A 25,912-nucleotide genomic window follows, 5' to 3' on the forward strand; every position below is an offset into this window, starting at 1 on the left:
AAAAATGTATGGATGCTAAAAGTAAAGATTTTATTTTTCAGAGGTGTTTGCCACTCCAATCCAGTTAAACTTTTCGGCAGGACAATAAAGTGTACTCTTACGTACTTCTGTACTCAGGACGAGCAATAAATAAATGTAAAAGCAATAAGGGGAAAGCAAAAACAATAAGCAATACCGAAAGTTACAGGGTAAAAACAAAAGCAGCAAAGGAAAACATTTATATTGTTACTTTTACTTTCATTTGTATTTCTTTTGCTTTCCTATTTCAACATGCTTCCTTATTTTTTACAGATTTTTATGGCACTCCTGTGAGTTTGGACGGCACTGTGCAAAAGTAGAAATAGTGCAGGCTGCATGTTACTGTAAGTGTAACCGGTCAGTCCCTGCCTGTACTCTGCGTTGTGTTAAGGGTGTTATCAGGTGTGTGTGGGGTGCAGGAGGAAAGGATATTAGACGCCGTTGTCGTTCCCGAATTTTTTTATTGAACCTGTTGGGAACATTAGGGAAAGGGGTAAACTTCGTCTGCTCTGGCCCTCTCGCTGTCTCTGCACAAAGTAAAACGATGTACATACTTATGTATAGCCATGTTTTATATCCCCTACTTATAATAAATCAAATATAATATATGATATATGGAACATAATTATACAATTGATTTATTAACTGGGGGGACCCTTCCACTAGATCCTCACCTCTTCCCGCGTGTGCAATACACCAAAGGGAAGAGGAAATGAGGTCGGGACCCTTATAAAGGGGAAAAGACAGAGGGAGGGGCGATGCAGGACAAGAGCATCATGGGAAGTTTAAGGGATATTGTACCCATCAGGTAAAACAGAAAAAGGAAAACAGAATCTTGTATAATTATAAATTAAAAAGTAAAATAACAACCTGTTACACAAGGAATGAGGAAACAGACATGAACATCTACAGAAGATCCTCAGAAGATGGTGCTGGATCAGCCCAGGTTTCATCTGTTCTTTTTCAGTAGTATGATTAACACTGCAGCCACCAAACTGGCCACAACACCACCCATCACACAAAGCCCCACTAACATGTGTCCTCCTGAAGGGGACGCTGTGGAGTGAAGAGAAAGAACTGTCCAGACACGTTTCGTTACAGGCATAAAACCTTCAGTAAGTCTGCAATCTGGGTTAAACGGTAAGTAGAGTCACATCATTCAGTTCCCTGCACATCTTACCCCCATATCTCAGCAGAGAAAACTAACATGAGATTCACACCGGAGCAGAAGTGTGTTTATTTCACAGGGTATAAACTCACCTGAGGTGTTTTCATCTGAAGCTTGTTTCTCTCTGTATGGCCTACATACACGACTACCTTGATCTAGGTAGGAAGCAAAGAAACAAAATCAGATAATCCTGCATGAATTCTGATGACTTCCATTCATGTCTATGGGCATACCCCTAATCCCAACTATATTAACCCTAACCCTCCATTCATGTCTATGGGCATACCCCTAATCCCAGCTATATTAACCCTAACCCCTCCATTCATGTCTATGGGCATACCCCTAATCCCAACTATATTAATCCTCACTCTTACCCAACCCTAACCTTAAATGCATTGGAAAGCACTGGAATATATCACTGGCCTCATGCACCATTATGCAGCTTCTCTGGTACTTAGGTCTGGGCTACAGGGCCCCTTCGTCGTCCCCTGTACCCAGCTAACCACACATGGGGATTGTGCCTTTCAGTCTGTTCCTCCAAGGCTTTGGAATGTTCTCCCACTAGCACTGCATTCAGCCGAGTCTGCTGACTCGTATAAAATACTAGAGGCACAGCAGTTTGGGGGGGAAACGCAAGGTGACCAAGGGACCTGGAGGTCTGGGAATAAAGACGAGGTGCGGAGAGATCTCCCTGCTGCTCTCATCTTCTGGGTTAGGGATGTGGTCACACAGATCAGGGGAGACAGACTGAGTTATGTGGCGAAAGGTCAGAAGAATGATTTACTTTTAACGAAGAGGTGAAACCGTTGCGTTTCTTTGCTGTTGATTTGACACCTATATTCCCCTTGATCCTCCAGTCTGACATTGTTAATGACCAAAGAGAAGTTGTTCTGTCGGATGGATCCAAGCTGAGTTCGGCCTACAAAGTCACCATGTTCACACCAAGTCCCGTTGTGAAACCGAGCGGCAGGCATTCCGTTAAACTGCCACAAGACATCAACCTCCTCGCTGACTTCACCTATTGGTCCATCACAGGGCAGTGTGACAGTCTTTCCAAGATGAGTTTCTATATCTGCTTAATATACAGAAGAAAGTCATTAAAAGGTCATTATTACAATTACATACAGCGCCAGCTCTCCACACATTGTACCAGGGGTATTTGCACTGATTACATACTACAACCCGTCCTACAGAACAGAGAGCAAACAAGCAATCGACTATGTTAAAGTCTTTAAAGCACAAGAGATTGATAAACAGTGAGAGATGCAATTATCCCCTTAGAGAGGAGAATTTTACAGAATACAGCCCTGTCGGACAATCACATGACAACACAACTGATCGAATGGACATGAATTTACATTCATACCGATAATTAGCTCACAGAATCAACACGAGGCACCTACCTGTCGCCAAGACAAACTGGAGATATTGTACAAGCCAGAGGACCAGGAGAAGTTTGATCACCAGCCTACAGTCAGAGAAAAGTGAGATGAAAGATGCCAGGACTCATACATGAAGGATATTCTGAAAGATAAAAGCTCAGACTGGCTGTCTGTGGTCTAAGCCTTCAGGATCTGATGCTTTTAAACATAAAATTTTTAAAATCTCACAATCACCTGTAGCGTCAGTCAGTCACGCAGCTGCTATGTTCGTGTAGGAGCCTTAAACTTCAGCATAGATAAAGCATATTCTTCACTGTGTGTATATACATCTCCACGTTTTTGCTCCCTCCCAACATTAGAGGGGAGCAAAAAGGTGGACGGTCCGGGGGGTACCCAAGGACTGGTTTGAGGAACAATGGAAACCAAAATAGTTCTCAGTGACACACATGCCAAGACCCTCACGCCAAGACCCTCACAGTATCCTGTAGATCCTGTAAGAACCCTCACAGAACTATCTTGGTTCTGTATTATTGCTTAAGGTTGTCACGGTAGCAGAGTACATAGTGCGGATGGCTGTAGTGTTACGTCTGACTGACGGTCATACCTCCATCTGTATGGGTTGGGAACCAGGCCCCTCATTTAGTAAATTTCACAGAGTTCACGCTGCCCTTGCAGACACAATTAGGGGTGTAGATGTTCCCATGTGGAGACACAGAGTTAGACGCAGAGTCACTGTTAGTTATGGACCTTACAAACACGGCTTCGCCAGGCATCTCACATTTAAACTTCTAACTTGACAAAAATATCACATGAAATACCCCCATAATACTGAAATGCATGTCTATGAGCTGAGGTGGAGAACTGCATCTTATAATACAGATACAATACATAGCTGACCCTCACGCTGCTTTACGCTGCTCAGCTTGTGATCATTCATTACAAGCTCAGCCTGCAGCATATGTGTCGACAGTCGTATGCTTCTAATGTATCCTCTATCGCTACATTACATTGGACAAAAGCAGGGCTCCTGCTGGACATAAATCTTTCCTGGGGCACAGGCCCCCCCATTACTCAGATTACACTATTTTTTTTCTTGAATGCCTGCTTCGTGTATGAAATGTGCTATTTGAACTTCTGAACTTCCCTCCCCTTTATGGTGCCTCTGGCTGCCACTACTATACTGAAGTCCATCTGAAGGAGTCATTAAATGTTTGAGTCAAATCAAAATTAAGATCATTGTTACTATTAAACTTGCGTTTAGTCCTAACATGCTATCATTCAGGAGGCGGCATGGTGGTGCAGTGGTTAGCATGGTGGTGCAGTGGTTAGCATGGTGGTGCAGTGGTTAGCACTGTTACCTCACACCTCTGGGACCCGGGTTGGAGTCTCCGCCTGGGTTACGTGTGTGTGGAGTTTGCATGTTCTCCCCATGTCGTCATGGGGTTTCCTCCGGGTACTCCGGTTTCCCCCCATGGTCCAAAAACATGCTGAGGCTATTTGGAGGTACTAAATTGCCCGTAGGTGTGCATGCGTGAGTGAATGGTGTGTGAGTGTGCCCTGCGATGGGCTGGCCCCCCATCCTGGGTTGTTCCCTGCCTCATGCCCATAGGACCCCTCGCGACCCAGAAGGATAAGCGATTTGAAAAATGGATGGATGGATGGATGTTATCATTCATAAATTCTGATTCTTGTTTTGATCCTTGGATTGATGCATGCAGGTAACACTGAATTTGACACAAATAAAACAACTTGCAACTTGGCACAAATAAAATATTATGCTATCATAACCACAAACTACGTCGTATTTGTTACCATATCTATAAATTCTGCAAACCTTTGTGAACTTTGTGAACAGGAACTACTGAAGGAATCACGGAAGGGATGAATCAGTCAGGCCTAAATACTGATCTCATGTTTGTTCATCATTAATTGTGACGCATCTTTCATCTCAAACAACCACCTCGTTTGATCATAATTTGTAGCCCGTTAAGCTTTACCATAATACACTCACGGGTAGTGACGTGCGCGCCGCGGTTACGGAACCGGACCGCAAGTTGCGTGCCTCCGCTTGTATTTTGGGTTAAACTGCGTTGCTTTGATTGCGAATAAAAAATCCATTACTTTCCCGTTATTATCAGTCAGAATGTCAGACTTTACCGGAGCACTTCACAGGACAGACAAGTCTGTTAAATAAATGTAAATAATGCTTAAAACAATAATAGTACACATCACTTACAGCCGTTCAATATCTAATGAGTGCTTGAATAAATATGCCTTTAAAATACGATTTTCAAAGTTCAAGTAAAATACTACCTGAGATGGATTATACGGTTGCTGCTGCTGAAGTAGTTGACAGACTCTTTCTTATTACTCTGGATCAGGGCCGTAGTCAGAACTTTAAAAATATCGAGGAAAAAAGTGTTAATTATTATTATTACTATCAGTATTATCCATTATTATCAGTACTATTATCAATTATTATCATTATTATTATTAGCCTAGTGTTATTGTATTATTATTATTATTGTTATTGATAAACGGTTTTCTGATTTTTTTTCCTTTCTGTGACCAAGATCTTACCGTGTGCCACAGTGGTGGCAGTGATGAACCCGCATAGCGCTGAGATGAGGGACTGGAGAAAACTTAAGACAAAATGGCTTTGACAAACCAGAAAGTATGAGTGTTGACTTCCAGAGGTCAGGCACTGAGCTCACCCTTCCGGTAGGATCAAGGACCCTACAGTTTGAGAAGCGTTCAGTTGTTTGGGGCGGAGCGGCGCTTTAACACTAGAGCCGCTGTTTCCCGCGCCAATGGCGTCACATTCATTCATTCAGACTCGGCAAGACGTACTTGGGCGTAAGCGGCCCTTTTGTTTGCGCTCATTTACCGTTATTGTTAACAGCGGTCAAATCAAACACCCTCAACCAAAATGCAGCAATGTTCCTAGCAGAGTGGCTGCTCTGTCCTGAAATCGTAAAGCTGAAGTGGAAAACGTTGGATAAATAGACTTACTTTTTTGGTGATTTCATGTTCGTAGAAGTTTCCGCTTTTTGACAACATTATAAAGTAAAGTTACATGTAATGACTTGAGGCAGGAAAGAGACCATGTTCATCAATACCTCCAATTTACATTATTCTACAATACAACTTTCTCCGCTGTGTTTTATATCTGCTAGTAATGACGGTCCTTTTACTCCCTCTTTCACGCAGTTACACTACCCTCTAGCGACCAGCCCGATATTACACCCTGGCTGCTGCACTGCCCACCAAATATCCGCGTAAGGATTGAGGAGCGTTTAGTAACGCAGGTGACACGCATTCACTTGAGATCATCTCTGCTTCCTTTAATGACGTATATCTGTTTGTTTTACTTTCTGGGCAGAAGTAAGAGTGCCACCTATTGACAGGTTGTAAAAACAGCAACTTGAAATTAATGCATAACATTTTCCTCCCCTTTTAGAAGAAAAACGCACTTAACATTAACAAATGTTAACACGTAACTTTTGTGTGTGCAACGGCACTTATTTAGAATGTCTACAAATGTTAACTCCATCTCTATCTCTTTTGAAACAGGATCATTAAGGAGACTATCCAGTCCATGACTTTCCATAATGTTCTTCATAATTCTGTACTACAGTGTCAGTTGATCCGGCGGCGGCGATAACTCCTGTCACCTTCCTCAGTTGTGGCAGTGGTTTGTGAAGCAGGAATGGCTTCTGTGCCCCCCCATGATTACCCTTAAATTTACCCTGTGTTGTTTTTGGTTCTGCTGGAAGATGCACATCAGCTGTGGAGGTTATTATAACAGCATCTGGTAGAAAAGGCAGGTCCTGATTTACTGACCTGTCAGAGATGGGTTGGGTCTGATGAGGGAGGAGCTGGTCAACATGAAGTCTCCATTCCTCAGGGGCGCCTGCATCAATGCAGTACAAGAGCAGGCCAGTCTGAACACTCACAACCCCTAGTGTTCATCTTGTTCTTCACTTTTAATCACGAGCAAGCACTGCATGACCAACCGCAGTCTATCTGTGTCTGGAGATGTGTGCATCCTTTAAGTCAGGCACTGTATTCTGCAGGCTGGACTTTACTCACAGCCCCTCGAATCCCACCTGCATCTGTACAAAATTGTTCATGGCACTAGATCTAAATGTCCAGCTGATATGCACCCATGAAGGATATCTTACAGACATTGTCACCAAGTGGCCTGAGTACACAGGATGCTTATATCTGGAGACCGGAGCTTGGAGAGCAGCTTGGAGAGTCGGCAAAGGATGCTGTGTTTACTGGTGGCTGGTTACTGGGAGACAGCAGGTATCCTCTTAGCAAATACCTGCTGATACCAGTGTTGAATCCCCAAGCCGTGACTGCGGAGATGTAGCACACTGCACAGCATAGACACACGCTGCTGTAGGGTGTGCTTTGGGCATGTGGAAGATGAGATTCTGGTGCCTATACACACACACACACACACGAGTCCTTGGGAGCACTGAGATTTCCCCATGAACGCTGCCATGCTGTTCCTGTTATGTGTAGTATGCTGCATGACACTACAGTAGTCACTTTATTAAAGTATATTTTGACCACCTCCTCAAGTTGTTTTAAGGCTTCTTTTGAGGTGCTACTTCCTTTCGTTATTGCTGCTCACTTTTATAAACAGGACACATCATCACATTTTAAGCCTATTATTACATTTTCAACAAATAGTTTAATTTATTTTGGTCTTAAGTTTTCATTGATCTTCTAATTGGTTTGTATTTTTATTTACATTTGCACATGCCTGGTGTGACAATCATATAACATATTTCACCCCTGAAATACATGGAATCGATGTCCCTGATATCGACAGTCTCTGATTGTCTCACGCAGAGGCTGTAAACTGCTCCAAACTGCCTTGAACCAGGTATCCATCTTTTATCGCCTTCTCTATCTCCTCTATCTCCTCCATCACCTACATCTTAGCTTCCAGCTCCAGCTTTTCTTTAACCTCATTCCTTTCCTCCTTCTCCTCCACTACCACTTTAATTTCTTCAGCCTTCTCTTCCTTCTCCACAGCATTCTTCTCATCTCCCATTTTGCTTTTTGCTATTTTACCCTTCTTTTGGTCTTAAAAACCTCTTCCAGAATCTCTTTTATTTGCTTCTCTGCCCCCCCATGTTTTTCTCATGCTTCCCCAGATAGAAAATCCTGCCACTGGGGGCCCATTTTTGCTTAAGAGGCCACACCTCATATTTAAATGCATCTCCTTTGAATGAAAAACTACTGTTAGAACAAAAATGATCAAACCATCTCCCTATAAAAATCAAAAAATATAAGAATGAAAGTCAAATTAATGTTCTTCCACGTTTAATATAAGCTTTATAAATTGTACACATCTCCAATTTAAAACACTTGTAAGAATGTTTGAACAGATGTATTTCAATCATACACTTTTATCCAATTTTTAATTCAACCGTAATAATATTTAGGGAAAAATCCCACCGCTGACCTGCAACTGGTACAAACTGTATGATGTACAGAAATCCAGGATCACTTACTCAGACTAGCAGTGCTACTCAGTGAAGAGGGACGCGGGGATGTAGCTGGGCCACGTCACACTTCATGAAGGCACAAACGCACGTGCATCGACACACCGCACGTGTCGCTAATGTAAAACAGTCATTAAAAAGATCACTAGCAATCAGGGGCATGTGCTCGCTACTCAGCTCCCCTCACAGTGCTGAACACATCCACTAAGATTCTAACTCATAAATACCGTAAATATACAGTTTCTCCGCCCCTTCTGGAAAAAAAAACGGCACCACATTCTCTCGTCAAGGGTCACGGGAAAGTTCATTTCCCCAACTGCTGTTTGCCCACATCTATAGAAAAGGTCGCGTGTTTTTGTCAGTCGGAATGGCACAGATTTTAGCTGGTGTCTCTTTTGTGACAAGCCCATTGCTTCTTTGGACCGGTAACGTCTTCCGGATCGGTCCGTGGGGTCTTTAAGGACTCCACCCCAATTCACTCTGAGCTTCCTTTTTCCATTTTTAAAAACCAGACAAGAAAAGCAACCTGGGGAACTAGAGCAAAGGCAGTAGAAGAGGATGAAGCTGGACGGAGGGGCTTTCTGCAGAGAGGTCCAAGTGGCCTCCTCCGTCTCCAGCCAGGGTTCAGGCACCCGTCCCCCCTCAGTAGGTCTCGGAGTCGGAGTCGTTGAGCTCCTCGCCTGGCGCGTGGACGCCATCGTGCCGGCTGATGCTGTTGAGGCCGCAGTAGGAGACAGAGCTGCCCCTGAAGGTCACTGCCTTGAAGGCACTTGGGTAGTGGTTAAGGGCACTGAAGCAGAGGTTGGGGGTTGTTGGGCTGGGGGAGGCTGGCATCATCGTCGCCAGGATGAGGGCCAGGCAGTCGGCCACGTCTCTGTTCGGAGTGCAGGCCAGGGCTGGTGTGTATCCTGGAGGGCACCCGTATGTTAGAGATTCATTTTGGAGGTTACTGGACAGCGTTTCTTAAACGTAGTTTCCGAGTTCAAGAGTGTAGGCCCGGTCGATTAACGGACAAAACGTCAAACATCGAATGGCACCCCACGCAGGGGAACTCCGGCACGACAACACGGCCACCTGTCACGCTGAACAGGAACGGCTCCTTACCATTTTCGTCGATGGCAAGAACACTCGCACCCTTTCCGAGCAGTTCCTGTACCACCAAGGTCAAACCATTATGGGCCGCCACGTGTAGGGGACTGTGAGAGATGGGAGGCACACAGATAAACACAGACAGCACAGAGGAGACAGGAAACTCAACAGGAGCTGGGAATGCATGGGCATCACATCAGGAAAAAGCATCACACTCAAGTGGAGGAACCTGAAAATTCAATTGCATAACAGTGCCACTAGAGGGCACCAGAAACCTTGGTCCACCTTTTCAGAATATACATACAGGATGATGGGTAAAGTTGAAATAGCAAAGAAAAAACTTGCAGGGTGGGTGACATTTGCCGTGGGAATACATACGTCTGCAAAGCAGCGTTCGTTGATATGATGAGGTTCCGGTCAGTTATCTTCTCAAGTATTAACAAGGCACTAGTTTCATGCCCCTTTGGAAGGTAAATGGAAAGAAATCATTTGCAAGCCAACCTCCAGCAGACAGAAGTCAACATCTCTTGGTACTGAGAGGTCAGGAGGGATACACCCCCTGCTGGTAGTAGGCAGTAATGCCGGGCACCTTGCTGCAGGCGAGATGAAGGGCAGTGTTCTTGTTGGCATCCTGCAGTGAAAGATCCACGTTCGTGTTGTTCACCAGCACCTCTGTAATCGGCAGGACAAGACTCATCAGTGGTGACACCCCCAGACACACAACCTGTATAAAACACTGATCTCTGGATGCCCCCCAGGACTATTCACCGACGGCGTTGGTCTGCCCGTTCTCGGCGGCCATCATGAGTGGGCTCTTCCCGGACGTGTCGGCACTGTTCACCTGCGAGCTCTGTCCCAGCAGGAGTTGCAGGCACTGCACGTGGTCTGCAAAGGCAGCGGCATGCAGTGGCGTCCTGCACCAGAGGGTGAGCACCGGGAATTATAACCACCGTCAGCATCCCGGGCCACCCAGCCAATCCCTGAGCACCCTCAGGTGGCAGGGTGGAGGTACCACAAGATAAAATACTCGTTGATTTACACTAAAGATATTTAACCCACACCGACTCCAACATCTCCAATCGTTTGAATTTTCCTCGTTTTAGCCTTTAAGGAAGAAGGGAGAAGATCAGCTGACCTGTTTTTCGAATCCGTGGCATTCACGATGGCGGGACCCATGGTTTCGATTAGCATCTCGGCAGCGCCCTCGTTGTTATTTATCCTGAAAGGGTAGGCGGAGGGTGTGACCACGTGAGCGATTCACCGAGACAAAGGCGCAGGTCAGGGGCGCACTCCTTACACGGCACAGTGCAGAGGACTGAAAGGGTTTCCATCTCCATGATACACGTTTTGCTCCAGCAACAATTCGACACAGGGGTCATGACCTGGAAGAGAGAACCGCAAGTCAGATTTCAGTAGGGGCGGTACAAGCCAGCAGCACATGCAACCCTGAGGAACACCAAGTCACCGTTGTAGCAGGCCCAGTGCAAAGGGGTGTATCTCCGATTGTCGGTGATGAGGGGGGGCGTTTCCAATGACCGTGCAGCCTGCAGCATCAGCCCCAGGATGCTGACGTGTCCGCCAGCGGCCGCCAGGTGCACAGGAGTGCGGCCCCTACTGTCCCGGGCCAAGATGTTTGCCCCGTTTTGCAACAGGAGGTCCACACTGTCCTCACGGCCCATCGCCACCTGAGGCGGGAGAGCCACACTCAACATGGCCGAGGCATGCGGTCGAACCTCATAGGCTCACCGGTAACCAATCACGTTACATTTATTAGCATTAAACAGGAAACTAGATATGACCCCATCATGGATTATAGTATCTTAATTTAATTTCATGAAGCTAAAAACGGATTCACCAGCACCCAGGGTGAATCAAGTAGGGTCACATAATCGGCTAATTGAATGGGAAAACAGACTAGGTTAACTAAACAACACATCTGTTGACTTCTGTCAACACAATTAACCAGGGCGGTGTGGGAAGCAGGGGGCTCTTACCGCACGGTGTAAGCCAGTCCTACCCAACCTGTCCTTGATATTGACGTCAGCTCCCTTGTTGAGCAGAGAGCACACGCAGTCCGAGTTTCCATTCAGCACGGACAGCATCAGGGGGGTCCTGACAGGAGTCAACGGGACAGCGTCAGAGAGGCTCACGAGGCCCTGGAGCGGCGGCACTGTGCTCCGCACTCACTGCCCAGCGCCGTCCTGCACGTCCACGGCCGCCTGCGCGTCTGCATTCCCCACCAGCAGACGCAGACACTCCGCGTGGCCGTTTGCAGCTGCAGAGAAACAGAGAAGTCATGCTGGCAGGAGCTGCGACAGCTGCGGACGCCTGCCCCAGGCCAGTGGGTCTTCTTTTTTTAGTTATGCATTTTCTCGATGTGTTTTGTCCTTCAGGGCCACCATAAGCAGGATCTGTGGGACCTCTGACTCTCTAACCTGCGGCGTGAATGGGAGTCCGCTTCAGAACGTAGTCCTTGACCAAGATGGAGGCGCCCTGGTTGATCAGGATGTCCACGCACTCCACGTGACCATGCAGGGCTGCCAGGTCCAGGGGTGTGCGGCCGTCTTTATTCCGCACGTCCAGGTCTAGCAGGGACTGCACAAGGACCTCCACTGCCTGGTGGTGGCCGTGACGAGCCTGGAAAAGGAAAGTCTGCACTAATGGACCGGCACAGAGACGAGGAGAAGGAATGTAACCATTGCAAGAGTAGCTAATTTACGTGAGGGTCAACTTCTGACAAGCACCAACACGTACTATACATTTATAAATGCAAATATAAATATATATTCAGCCACTGTTTTATTAAGTTAGCTTCATGTAGCTCCTGGTACTCAGCTGCATTATGGGAAAAAAACAACTTATTTAGTGTTTACCAATTATAAAAACTGGTTTAGGCTTAGTACACTGGACTGGACTACAACTGCATTATATCAGTAAATCATTTTGGTATTTAATCACTGACCACAGGTGCTGGTCATTGGCCTGAAGCACAGTCTACATGAATGCAGTGACTCCCTCGCTTTTATAATTTCTGTTGATACTGATTGATAAACTACCGCGATTCGCCTCGCTGGCTGCACACGTGCAGTTATAGAAAATTAAATCAGCACCCTTCAGATCTGAGAGTTTGACGGCGCCATGGTGCAACTGGCGTTGGTGAACGGCCATTTAACTCACGGCTAAGTGCAGTGGGCTGACGGGAACCAGCATATCAGTGTCGCACAGAAGATCTGGCCCAGTCGTCTCCATGAGCTGTGAGAAGCCAACAGTTGAAAGCTAGCAATGCTAAACTTAAGCCGTTTAAACGAAACGCAGCGTCTGAAGTCACTGCTGTTGGATACGGTTTAATTACAGTCGGGTTAATGAGTATGCAGAAGTATGCAACCATCCCAGCAAAGCAGCACAAAACGACAACTCAGGTGCCCCCAGAACATGCAGGGTGGGGACCACTCACCACATCTAGGGGTGTTTCACTTGCGATCTAATAGAGAGGGAGAAAGAGAGAGAGATCTAACCCCATGGCAATGCAGATGACCGCAAACTTGCTGCGAAGTTTTTACGCTGTGTCATTGGCACCCCCTGGTGGTGGCACGGTGCACGTGTGGCGCCGGGCCGCGACTCACCAGCTCCAGGCACAGGCGGTGGCCGCGCGCAGAAGCATAGTGCACGGCGTTGTAGCCCCGCTTGTCGCGGATCCCCGGATTGGCGTCGTTCCTCAGCAGATATTCCAGGCACCTGGGGTGGGGAACGGTGTGGAGACTGTGGCAAGCCCATGGCTAGAGTCTGGCGGAGCGCATGAGGGCCCGCAGCGGTGGGAGGGGCTACTCACTTGCCGTGGGCGTCGGAGGCGGCGGCGAAATGCAGCGGAGTGCGGCCTCGCTCGTCAGCATCGTTCACAGCAGCGCCGGAGCCCACAAGGGCGAACAGGCATTGGTAGTTGCAGTTGCCCGCAGCGTAATGTAGGGGGGTCCTGTTCGTGAGACGGAGGTAATGTTCAAAGCAGCACCACCCCCCCCACAGCCTTAGGTTTTATCCACTGACCCGTCACCCCTAGACAAGAGTGATGTGCACTCGCCTTCCGGACATATCCTTCCTGTTGAAATCTGCCCCGGTGTTAAGCAGCAAATTCAGGCACTCCAGGTTCCTGAGATGCAGACATGCGTGTCCGGTTAACACTCCAGACCATAATAAACGGTGGGGCGTAGGCACCACGCCAGCCCACCCCGGCTTACCCTCCGGCCGCTGCCGCGTGCAGACAGGTCCTTCCCAGGTCGTCGGGGCTGTCAACGCTGAAGTCTGAGGAGACTTTAAGTGAGTATGGGGCACCAGCAGAGGGCGGCAGAGAGCGTGAAGGAGAATGAAGAAAAACAGGCAGAGAGAGAGACGCAGAGAGAGACGCAGAGAGAGACGCAGAGAGAGACGCAGAGAGAGACGCAGAGAGAGAGCGGACGGCGTGCTTACCGGGGGAGAGGAGCTTGCGGCAGCAGTCGGAGAAGCCGCTGAGGGCGGCCAGGTGCAGGGGGAACATGCCGTGAATGCCGCGCCTGCAGGGATACAGGGAGGGGGGTCAGTGGGGTGGGCAACTGGCCCACCGGGGGGGGGGAGGTGAGGGAGTACTCACTTGGCAGTGTCAGCCCCGCTGGCGATGAGCGTGTTAATGAGCAGTTCATGTCCGTACCGTGCGGCTATGTGCAGGGGAGTGTTTCCATTCACGTCTTCACAGTCTATCTCGGCGCCTGGGGATGCAAGGGACTGCACTTCCAGAATATTCTTCCCCCGGGTAATTACACGCTACTTTATGCTGGTGTGTCAAACACAGCACAACCACAGGAAAACACACTCAGCTCTACAATGGACAAAGTGGGCGTGTCTTCCCTGCGAGTCCCTGACACACAGTGTGTGACCTAAGGTCAAAGGGCCAAAACATCAAACCAAAGGATATCAAACTGCTGTGTCCCTGACCAGGGTGGTTCTTCAAAGCTGAAGAAGGAATGTACTCAGAGCGCACTCACAGAGCGAGCGCACTCACAGAGCGAGCGCACTCACAGAGCGAGCGCACTCACAGAGCGAGCGCACTCACAGAGCGCACTCACAGAGCACACTCACAGAGCACACTCACAGAGCACACTCACAGAGCACACTCACAGAGCACACTCACCACTCTGGATGATAGCCTGGGAACGGGAAAACCTTCCATGAATGGCCGTCATGTGCAGGGGGCTCTTCCCATCTTTGCTCTGCGGTGGAAGAAAGGGGCTTATTTGCACACACAAAGGGATGGAACGTTTCCAATACCCACTATCGACATCGTACCGATAGTGGACAAAAATTCTGGACAGTTATTGGGGGGGGGGGGGGGGTGTGGGAGTAAGAAACTGATCAGATTTTCTATCAGATAAAAGTAGTGAAAATTCTTGTGGCCTTAGTGCAACATACCATAAACAGTGAGGGCCACGTCACAGCTGTTCGGCAAAACATGGATGGCAGAGTTATTATGTGGACTGTGAGGAAATAAGGTCACCCATTCACACCGGGTTACGGGAGGAAGATCCCCATGGACGTTAGAGTTCTGTGAGTAAGAGGCACCTCCAGCCTCAGCCTTATACAGTGGTTTGCAAACGCTGTGGTTTATGAACAATTTGGTCCACGACCAAAACTTTTGTGAAAAAAATGCATCGGTTCGCGTACAAAATTTGGCCGATGAACAGATTCCTGCACCAGATTCCTTTTTTTATACTAGTGTAGTAGCGGCGGGGCGCATATCCCAGCATGCCCCGCGTGCAATTGTAAATAGAAGAATCAGAACAGGCACCCAACGAGCAATGAACCCAAATAAACAAACGGGAAACACAAGGCTGTAAGACGCCGAACTGCAAAATGCACATACGGTGGAAGATTTACACACACTAAATACACGCGAGGATCGGACCGGGTACGTACAAGACACGGGCAAATACACGTGGGACAGTATGGAAATGCAACCATTAACAACAACAACAATACAAGGGTAAAGGACTGTTAAAGATCGCGATTTCCTAAGCAAGCACGTCTCCATGTCTCTCTCTGCTCCAGCATCAGTCCGCCCATCGCCGGCATCGGAAATGCCGGAGTCGGAATGGTGGGCGACACGTGAGCCAGGCTGGTTGCTGTGCGTGGCGTACCCAAGCCAAGACATTTAATATTAAAACTGAAGGTGGAATTCTAGGGTGGGGCGAAGGGGGTTAACAGTGTTAAAGCTGCATTTTGGTGAGAGAACCTGCAGGGGGCACTGTCCCCGCGCTCACCTTGATGTTGACGTCGGCCCCGCTGGCCACCAGCAGCTCCAGGCAGAGTGCCCCGTGGCGCGACGCAGCGGTGAAGTGCAGCGGCCCCAAGCCCTCGCCATTGCTGCAGTTGACGTTAGCGCCGCACTCGATCAGCTCGTTCACCACCACATCCTGCCCGTTGTAGCAGGCCACATGGAGCGCAGTGTTGCCAAAGGCATTGGGCTCGTTAATCTGGTGGGGGGGGGGGGGGGGGGGAGGTGGTGGTGGTTAGCTCCCATTTCACTGCTCGGGTTTTCATTCGCTTGTTGACAGAAAACGGCGGAGGGGCATTGAAATTCAAGATGGGCGGGATTATTGTGCACTAATCAATTGGTGACATGGAACTATGCACGTAGGCACACCTTCGGCGGTGAGCGCGAGACCCAAACTCACGTCAACTCCCAGGCCCAGCAGGTACTTCACCACGCTGATCATGCCGCTGGAGGCGGCTGCGTGCAGGGGGGTGTAGGACATCTTGTCTTTGCAGGTCACCTCTGCACCATGGGAAACCAACAGCTTCACCACCTCCACATGCCCTGAAAGGTATCCACCACCCATCAGCAGATATCTCACAGTAACTGAGGGGGGTTTAAAGGCACAGGTATCCTGGTATCTCACAGTAACTGAGGGGGGTGTAAAGGCACAGGTATCTCGATATCTCACAGTAACTGAGGGGGGTGTAAAGGCACAGGTATCTCGATATCTCACAGTAACTGAGGGGGGTGTAATGGCACAGGTATCCTGGTATCTCACAGTAACTGAGGGGGGTGTAAAGGCACAGGTATCCTGGTATCTCACAGTAACTGAGGGGGGTGTAAAGGCACAGGTATCTCGATATCTCACAGTAACTGAGGGGGGTGTAATGGCACAGGTATCCTGGTATCTCACAGTAACTGAGGGGGGTGTAAAGGCACAGGTATCTCGATAACTCACAGTAACTGAGGGGGGTTTAAAGGCACAGGTATCTCGATATCTCACAGTAACTGAGGGGGGTGTAAAGGCACAGGTATCTCGATATCTCACAGTAACTGAGGGGGGTGTAAAGGCACAGGTATCTCGATATCTCACAGTAACTGAGGGGGGTGTAATGGCACAGGTATCCTGGTATCTCACAGTAACTGAGGGGGGTGTAAAGGCACAGGTATCTCGATAACTCACAGTAACTGAGGGGGGTTTAAAGGCACAGGTATCTCGATATCTCACAGTAACTGAGGGGGGTGTAATGGCACAGGTATCCTGGTATCTCACAGTAACTGAGGGGGGTGTAAAGGCACAGGTATCCTGGTATCTCACAGTAACTGAGGGGGGTGTAAAGGCACAGGTATCTCGATAACTCACAGTAACTGAGGGGGGTTTAAAGGCACAGGTATCTCGATATCTCACAGTAACTGAGGGGGGTGTAAAGGCACAGGTATCTCGATATCTCACAGTAACTGAGGGGGGTGTAAAGGCACAGGTATCTCGATATCTCACAGTAACTGAGGGGGGTTTAAAGGCACAGGTATCTCGATATCTCACAGTAACTGAGGGGGGTTTAAAGGCACAGGTATCTCGATATCTCACAGTAACTGAGGGGGGTGTAAAGGCACAGGTATCTCGATATCTCACAGTAACTGAGGGGGGTGTAAAGGCACAGGTATCTCGATATCTCACAGTAACTGAGGGGGGTGTAATGGCACAGGTATCCTGGTATCTCACAGTAACTGAGGGGGGTGTAAAGGCACAGGTATCCTGGTATCTCACAGTAACTGAGGGGGGTGTAAAGGCACAGGTATCTCGATAACTCACAGTAACTGAGGGGGGTTTAAAGGCACAGGTATCTCGATATCTCACAGTAACTGAGGGGGGTGTAAAGGCACAGGTATCTCGATATCTCACAGTAACTGAGGGGGGTTTAAAGGCACAGGTATCTCGATATCTCACAGTAACTGAGGGGGGTGTAAAGGCACAGGTATCTCGATATCTCACAGTAACTGAGGGGGGTTTAAAGGCACAGGTATCTCGATATCTCACAGTAACTGAGGGGGGTGTAAAGGCACAGGTATCTCGATATCTCACAGTAACTGAGGGGGGTGTAAAGGCACAGGTATCTCAGGATGGAAATGTCATCTAAGTGGCCCCTTCCACGCCCTCTGGTGGTGATGGGGCACCTCTCTCTCTCTCTCACACACACACACACACACACACACACACACACACACAGACAGACAGACAGACAGACACCCACCCATATATGCTGCCCAGTGGATCGCTCTCCGGTCCTTCTTATCAAAGGCGTTGATGTTGGCACCTCTGGACAGCAGCAGCTTCACCATCTAGGTGAGGAGACAAGCTGGTCACATGATACGAATCATCACCATGCGTTAAATCTAAACCTTTATCTGCAGACGTTCGTATTTTAAAAATGACAGCTAGCCTGAATACTGAAGAGGAAGAGCTCAGGCAGGTAAAGCACACTGCATCGCAGAACGCCATCAAATGATAAACGCGTCTAATGCCATGCGACACACTACGAAGCTACTCTCCCCTGAAAAATGAACGGACAGCTTGCATTCATAAACAGAGTACATTTTTGAGTTCTAGCTCATCAAACAAATGACAATAAATTGAATTACAGCTGTCCGGTTTCCTTGGGGATAAACACAAGACTGCCGACAATAAGCAATAGCATCACGCAAATACGACATGCCAATTTAAACGACCCCAGCTGCGTGTGCATGGCCTGGGCACCAACCTCCTGGTGCCCACTGACAGCAGCGTGGTGCAGGGGTGTGCGGCCGGCTCGGTCCGACACGTTGGCATTGCCCAGCAGCGGCACCAGTGACTCGGTGCAGCGCATGGCCTTGTTGGCGGCTGCCACGTGCAGCGGCGTCTGCCAGTTCTTGTCGCGCGCGTTCACGTCGGCCGAGTGCTTCAGCAGGACCTGGACGGCCTCCTGTGCGGGACGGGGAGGGGTGGGTGTCATTAGGAGAGACCACGCGTGCGCCTGTATGCGTGCACAGCAAGACTGAACCAACATACCTCGCTGCAGGATGCCACCGCCCGATGGAGAGGGGTCAACCATCTGGTATCCTTGGCGTTCACTCTTGCTCCTAAATTTGGACAATTCTACTTGTTAAGCAAAATTTCTGGGGATAAATCCATACAAGATAAACATTCATTTGCCATTTGCACAAGTCTGAGTACAGGTTACAACGGCATGCTTCTCTTTGCATATCCCATCATGCTCTCCTTCAAGACATATATACACACACAGGGTCTGACATTTATCTGGCCCCCCTGGAGCATGCTGGGAGGCTAAGGGCCTCGCTCACGGGCCCAAAGGAGACGTGGCTATTCTCTTTGTATTTTCGGCAAACGTCAAAGGTTGCATGTTAATCTTTACGGTCACTCCAGCAATGCCACAATGGCCCCACTAAACACCCCGATGGTGTTGGAGAACCGGGAGACGCAGACCATCACCTGATAAAATGAGCAACTCCACGATCTCAGCGTCGCCCAGGTAAGCGGCTGCGTGTAAGGGGGTCCGCTTTTCGCTGTCCTACGTCAAGCATTAAGGGAGAGAGTCAGGATTGGGATTTAGGCAGATGGAACGTCTTGCTCCGCCACATGCTGAGCGGACACTGCTGAGGTGACCGGGATAACACACCTGCACATTGATATCTTCCTTCTTGTGTACGAGGGTGCGGACCTCGTCCGGGTCCACGTTAAATATGGCCTTAAGCAGGGCGGGCTGGAGGAGAGATGGGAACAGGCGGCATGGTTACCGAAGGGCGGGATTCCGAAGTTAGTTTTTCACACAAGTTAGTTGTGGTAAACAAAACGTGAGTAGAGCGGCTAGGCTCTGCCAGCAGGACGGACAAAGATGTTCACAAACCCCACCCGCCAGGTGGAGAAGCTGCTGAAGGGGGAACGCCAAGAGTTTGAGGTTCCGCCTGGGGGGGAATTTCCTGGGTTTGTAAACAGCAGGCCGAAAAGAGGGAGAAGCCCGAGGGAGCAGACGAGGGAGCTGGGCTTCAGCCCTCCTGGCGTGGGCCGTGTGTTTTCGCAGGCGGGGACTTACAATGGAAAGTTCCAGAAAGGCAGGCAGACTAAGACATTTATCACCAACTGAACCCAAACAAAACAAAAGCAGAAAACACCAAATTCAATCCCAGTCACTACAGCGCATAACGTTAGCGCACATCACTATACATTTATCTTATAATTTTACAGACAAAAGGTGGTTGGATAATTACTGCAGCGTGTGGCTAGGATGGTACTTCATAACTATTTACTCACAGAAATAAAACAGACACTAAGTGAAACAAAGCACCAGTCGCGGAAGGGCAGGCAAACAGACAAAAGTGAAAACAAAACAATCAGACCAGAGGGCACATCTCAACCCCCATCTCACGTAGCTGGTCACCTGACAAGCCGACTCACTGGCTGGTTCACGCCTGCAGCTTCACTGGAAACAAAGCAGGTTGGCTTCCTTTATTTACATCACCACCCTGACACTGAGCAGCAAAGCCCGATTTTCCTAACTTCTGCTGGACTGTTGAAATTCCCAGTAGCCTGTGGCATGATCTGTACGCGACAGAGACAGCGAGGGCCCTGCTTCACTAAAGATTAACACGTGTCAGTTTAATAATGGCGAGCGTTTCACACTGACAGGTACAAAGACCCCCGAAGGCTCACGGGACAGACGCTCCGAGTTTGTAACGAATGCCGAACAGAAAGCAGGAGCAGCCAATCCTGCTTACCTTTGATTTCAATGAGTCACGCTCAGCTGCACCCCTGGAGAAATCGTTCCGGGGAGGACGGGAACGCCTCACGGGCCGGTCCGTCGCCTCCTCCAGGACAACCACGCACACACGACTCATGCGGCCCACTAAACCGCCACCAAGCCGTTCGGTACTCGGTACGAAACAATCCTACTCTAATGGAGTAGAGCGGCAGCATTCCAGGCCGGGCAGCAAGCTTGTTCGAGTGTCATACCCCAACCCGTATTCCGAAAAGCAGACAGAATCCCAAGCCCAGGAGACCCTGAGCGGACATTAGACTGACAAAAGCAACCCGTGCTGCATCCACGAAACCCCGACCAGCACGTCAGACGAATCATTTGCATCCAGTCTCTCTGTGGCCAACAAGCGTTCCTTTGTGTAGGTCTGTTTGCAAATGAGCGCGGGGCGGGCGGGGGGGGGGGGGTGAGAGGAGTGCAGGACTCATCCAACTGCCCTGCGGTCGGAGGGCAACAAGAGAAGCCAAAGGCCCGGAGTAACCCCTGGCTGGCAGCGGGGCACCTGTAAACACGGAGACCCCGTTCTCTAGTTATGCGGAGGTTTACAGCCACGTTAGGTTTGCAGAATGGCAGTTAGGCCTCTTTACACACCACCTAAGGTCACACCCTACGCACAACAAAAAAAAAGACAAAAAGCAAGACATCTTGTCAAACACACCCACGAGGAAATCTCACACACACAAGCCAGTCGTCTTCAATAACCCAAAGCCAATAAATGGTGACAGCTGGCAAGATGCCTGTCCAAAGAAGCACAGGGCAGGAGGCAGGGGGACGAGATTATATAACAGGACATCGGGTACAGGACAGAACTGCGCCGAAACACACAGCTAAGCCCAGGAGATCGGGATAAAAACTATGGGGGGGACCGACGTGGGAGAGTGGCATGGGGGGACCGGTGTGGGGAGTGGCATGGGGGACCGGTGTGGGGGGCCGGTGTGGGGGGCCGGTGTGGGGGACCGGTGTGGGGGACCGGTGTGGGGGATCGATGTGGGGAGTGGCGTGGGGGACCGGCATGGGAGAGTGGCATGGGGGATCGATGTGGGGGGCCGGCGTGAGGGACCGACGTGGGGGACCGGTGTGGGGGGCCGGTGTGGGGGACCGGTGTGGGGGATCGATGTGGGGAGTGGCGTGGGGGACCGGCATGGGAGAGTGGCATGGGGGATCGATGTGGGGGGCCGGCGTGAGGGACCGACGTGGGGGACCGGCGTGGGGGACCGGCGTGGGGGACCGGTGTGGGGGACCGGTGTGGGGGACCGGCGTGGGGAGTGGCGTGGGGGACCGGCATGGGAGAGTGGCATGGGGGATCGATGTGGGGGGCCGGCGTGAGGGACCGACGTGGGGAGTGGCGTGGGGGACCGGCATGGGAGAGTGGCATGGGGGATCGATGTGGGGGGCCGGCGTGGGGGACCGGCGTGGGGAGTGGCGTGGGGGACCGGCATGGGAGAGTGGCATGGGGGATCGATGTGGGGGGCCGGCGTGAGGGACCGACGTGGGGGGCCGGTGTGGGGGACCGGTGTGGGGGACCGGTGTGGGGGATCGATGTGGGGAGTGGCATGGGAGAGTGGCATGGGGGATCGATGTGGGGGGCCGGCGTGAGGGACCGACGTGGGGGACCGGTGTGGGGGACCGGCGTGGGGAGTGGCGTGGGGGACCGGCATGGGAGAGTGGCATGGGGGATCGATGTGGGGGGCCGGCGTGAGGGACCGACGTGGGGGACCGGTGTGGGGGACCGGTGTGGGGGATCGATGTGGGGAGTGGCGTGGGGGACCGGCATGGGAGAGTGGCATGGGGGATCGATGTGGGGGGCCGGCGTGAGGGACCGACGTGGGGGACCGGCGTGGGGGGCCGGTGTGGGGGACCGGTGTGGGGGACCGGTGTGGGGGACCGGTGTGGGGGATCGATGTGGGGAGTGGCGTGGGGGACCGGCATGGGAGAGTGGCATGGGGGATCGATGTGGGGGGCCGGCGTGAGGGACCGACGTGGGGGACCGGTGTGGGGGGACCGGTGTGGGGGACCGGTGTGGGGGATCGATGTGGGGGACCGGTGTGGGGGACCGGTGTGGGGGACCGGTGTGGGGGACCGGCGTGGGGGACCGGTGTGGGGGACCGGCGTGGGGGATCGATGTGGGGGGGCCGGCGGCTTCCCTGACGAGGGGAGAACCCTGAACTTGCACTGGGACGCAGAAACTGTGACGGGGACTAATCACCATTATCAGATTTTGTTCATCTACTGAAAGAGACACCATGTGAAGCAGTAACCAGTGAGGTTTTAAAAAGCTATTTAAGAACTTTAATAACCACACAGGGGGTCAGGCAGTAACAGACAAACTGGAATATCTGTGAATTAATAAGGCACTACAAAACCTATTCATGACTGTACCATAAGCAGTATCCACTATCAGTGGTCACACGGAAAACCGCAGAATACGAGACAATGAAGTTTTTGCTCTCGGCCTCACAGAGTGGCGATGGCACCTACGCGTCCGGCCCGGGAGAAGACCGGCAGCCTCAGGGCGGGGGGGACAAGTCATCCAGTCATCCACAACAAACTCCCTGTGAGACAGCGTGCCACTGGGAATGGGATCAGCTGATCGTGAAAGCCTCAGACAGTCAGCCGCGGAACAAAGACGCCCATTTGTACCGCGGGGAAGAGACTCGTCTGTGATTTGCGCATTTATTGCTGCCCTGAGGATTACATCCAATCACATTCCTGCATGAGGGTTATGGGATAGTCAGTTCCGGATTTACACAAATGTAAAGCACTTTAGGCCAAGATACTTGTGTGAAAAAGCACCGGATTTTGATAGACTACCAGTGAAGAGGAGAAACTCTGTCAGAGGAGCGGTAATTCTAATTACAGACACACAGCTCTTTCCTACAATTGTCACGTTGCCACAATGACTCACCTTCCGGCCACGCTGACCATAGCAGTTTGCTGGCTGGTTTTATTTACTTATTTTTTTTAATTCTACTACAGCTTTAACAAGAAATGCTTCAACAGAGGATGCCTTTCTCTATTTGACGGTCTATTTTGTTTCTTATTATTTGCCATTTAAAAGTAACTGGTCTGAAACTCATTGAGGACATTCTTATTTCCTAAAGGAAGCCCTTTGTAACCAAAGCCTGCAAAGGGGTTTGAGTGACAGGTTTCCTGTGTCCTTGTGCGCATGTTTAAGCTCCGTGCAAAGCCCAGAAAGCCTGCGTTTAGGGGAAATGTCACTTAATATTTCTTTTTACAACATGCAGCACTTCTGGCATGGCACAGCACCACATAGATACATTTCACTGGAGAAAATATTTTACTTTTCCCCCCTGGCCATACAGGTTGCTATACAATTACCAATACATCCATTTTCAGAACTGCTTATACAGTTGACATTCTAATGTTTTTATGTTGCTATGGCTAGTTTTTTGGTAAAACTTGGCATAAATCTCGTCGTCGACTCCCAAAACACTTATGAAAGTGTACTTATTATGTCTCAAAACACGCACGTGAAAACCACTAAGGAACATTCCTTTCTATGTTTGGTATGTACTTTGGAATGATGGTATTATGTCAGTTACCTCGGGGTACATCTTGCTGTACCCGCCCATATGACTGTAGCACACTTGAATAAAAGCGAGCTCTATGTTTGCTTCCCTTTTTAAGATGGTAACGGGGATGGGGGGTGTATTCTTACCCAGGCACTGTGATTAATCCGGTGTTTCACCAGGTAACCCCCTACGATTTACGGTACCACTCACCCTGTGCATGACATCCGTTTGCGAACCTTTAATATACAGGTTAGAGGTAATGCGTCGGTAAGACACCGTGCTCCGCAAACAACTCACATGCACACCAAACATACGGCACTCTTATTACCACTAGCACCGCACGTTTTACTTGACTAAGCGACTGACACAGTCCTACCCGCCGAAGTCCTGCACACCGCCATCGGCCCGGAGATAGTCGGCGGGCGCGAGCTGACAGCTGGCGACCGCTCGCTTCGCTTCGGTTAGGTTCGGCTCGGAAGCACGTGAGCCGCCGTGTCCCCGCGTGGCGAGCCGCGTACCTGCTCACGGATCCTGAGGATCGCCATGTCTGCACAGCGTCGTCGGGGATCCCGTATAGCATGAAAACTCATTGAAATCCAAGCTGCTTGTGGAGGAGCTCAGAGGCACAGGCGTGCTTCAGATCGCTACTCGTTTCTCTCCGTACTGTGCATTGGGCCCAGACCCTGCGCTTTGCTTATTCTGTGTACCACGGCTGGGTATATACACGAGCGCATACACACGCACAAAAAGGTCCATAACATTACCGCCACCGTCATCGAGCTAAAGTTGCACTGATTGGCTGCAAAAGGGGGCCGGACCAGCAGCAAAAAGGGCTACGGTAGGTCCGCTATTGCTGAGACTGAGCGAAAGCTTTAACCCCTGTTGTGATGGCTGCAGCCTTTCCTTTGAAGATGCTTTACTTAAAGGATCGCTGCTGATTTGGTTTTTAAAAGGACCAAACATTTGTACGCGTTAGTTCAGTTATTTCAGTTCATCCACACACACACACACACACACACACACACACACACACACACACACACACACACACACACAGAGGGACATTAATATAAGTACGAGACAACAGTTAATTACATTCTTTGTGTAATTTGGTAGTGTTTATGTTTTTAACTGCTTGTCTAAAGTAGAACTGTGACAAACAACGAATTATACACAGACAGATAAAAGGTTTGTGTGTTCAGGGGTGTGAAAGTAAAAGTCTAGAAAGTAAAAATCCAGACCAAGATTTTGTTTCAACCAACCAATTGAGTATGAAGAGTCATGGTCACAGAGTCACAGAGGACTCAGCTGGTTGGTTGAAACAAAATCTTGGATTTTTACTTTCTGGACCTGAACTATCCATCTCTGGGCGTTTTAAACTGGTATTGGAGAGCAATCTGGTCTTATGGACTAATGAGTTGAAATTTGAAATATTTGGGTCCACCTATTGTATTTATAAGACACATACGATGACAACATGAATCCTGCGTGTCTGGTTCCCTTTGTCGAGCACTGAGGTGGCATTGACATCGTTGGGGTTATTTTGCTGGTGCAGTGTCCGTATCACTCTCAACCCGCGTGACTGCCTTAGTATGCTTCAAAGACACACCATTCCATCAAGATTACAGCTGCTTGGCCAGTGCCTCGTTCTTCAGCAAGAGAAATATGGCAGAGAATGAGAGCACAGGACAGCTACCCAGTGTCCAGACCTCAGTGCACAAAACACCCTGAACAGAAAAATCAAACTGAAGCAGCCCACGAGCATTTTTGGGGAATTGCTTCAGAAAAACGGTGAAGATTAATTACCCATTGAAACCTGTTTAGCTTTTTGGATATCTTTTTTGAAGTTTTTGTTGTCGAGGCCATTGATAGTTATTATTCTTTAACGCTGCTTTGGTACCTTTTGCGTTTTGTTTTGTATATTTTAAAATGTATTTTATTTATGGAAAAATATATGGCATTAAATATGACCAAACCTGGTTTCTATCAAGCTTATTCAAAGCTTTGGCTGGATCTATGTTTTCCAGAAGAGTTTTGAGGCAGACTGACTCTGATATTCCAGATTTTGGACCATTCAGTTTATTGCTAAATCAGTTTCAGTTATTACAC

General features: G+C 49.6%; 2 protein-coding genes across 8 annotated transcripts; both read right to left on the reverse strand.

Moving 5' to 3' along the window:
* Positions 1-459: 459 nt before the first annotated feature.
* Positions 460-5,799, reverse strand: LOC125749682 (uncharacterized). 5 transcript variants are annotated; one of them, XR_007399983.1, is made up of 7 exons: positions 5,149-5,326; positions 4,882-4,963; positions 3,173-3,231; positions 2,590-2,654; positions 1,971-2,258; positions 1,279-1,341; positions 460-1,074 (listed from the first exon to the last, which is right to left on the reverse strand). XR_007399983.1 is itself a non-coding variant. In XM_049027167.1 (7 exons), the coding sequence occupies exons 1-7, from the start codon at positions 5,595-5,597 to the stop codon at positions 968-970; spliced, it is 699 nt and encodes a 232-aa protein (XP_048883124.1). In that variant the 5' UTR covers positions 5,598-5,799; the 3' UTR covers positions 460-967. The 5 variants fall into 5 exon arrangements, 1 of the variants encoding a protein (XP_048883124.1); XM_049027167.1 differs by lacking the exon at positions 3,173-3,231 and adding an exon at positions 5,581-5,799 and having other exon boundaries at positions 5,149-5,225; XR_007399982.1 differs by having other exon boundaries at positions 3,173-4,963.
* Positions 5,800-7,894: 2,095 nt separating this feature from the next.
* On the reverse strand, positions 7,895-24,605 carry ankrd28b (ankyrin repeat domain 28b). 3 transcript variants are annotated; one of them, XM_049026073.1, is made up of 28 exons: positions 24,322-24,605; positions 19,137-19,220; positions 18,950-19,028; positions 18,509-18,579; positions 18,222-18,422; positions 17,715-17,802; positions 15,881-16,023; positions 15,467-15,679; positions 14,341-14,419; positions 13,804-13,918; positions 13,644-13,726; positions 13,415-13,478; positions 13,258-13,326; positions 13,012-13,152; positions 12,806-12,917; positions 12,637-12,663; positions 12,360-12,434; positions 11,618-11,819; positions 11,370-11,457; positions 11,177-11,294; positions 10,648-10,867; positions 10,480-10,564; positions 10,318-10,401; positions 9,951-10,096; positions 9,772-9,854; positions 9,561-9,643; positions 9,198-9,289; positions 7,895-9,001 (listed from the first exon to the last, which is right to left on the reverse strand). In XM_049026073.1, exons 1-28 carry the CDS (start codon positions 24,391-24,393, stop codon positions 8,736-8,738), a joined length of 3,183 nt encoding a protein of 1,060 aa, XP_048882030.1. In that variant the 5' UTR covers positions 24,394-24,605; the 3' UTR covers positions 7,895-8,735. The 3 variants fall into 3 exon arrangements, with proteins under 3 accessions (XP_048882030.1, XP_048882031.1, XP_048882029.1); XM_049026074.1 differs by lacking the exon at positions 24,322-24,605 and adding an exon at positions 24,180-24,300; XM_049026072.1 differs by lacking the exon at positions 24,322-24,605 and adding an exon at positions 20,233-20,602.
* Positions 24,606-25,912: the final 1,307 nt, after the last annotated feature.

Source organism: Brienomyrus brachyistius, chromosome 9, assembly GCF_023856365.1.
Source record: "Brienomyrus brachyistius isolate T26 chromosome 9, BBRACH_0.4, whole genome shotgun sequence".
In the NCBI taxonomy this organism is placed as follows: domain Eukaryota; kingdom Metazoa; phylum Chordata; class Actinopteri; order Osteoglossiformes; family Mormyridae; genus Brienomyrus; species Brienomyrus brachyistius.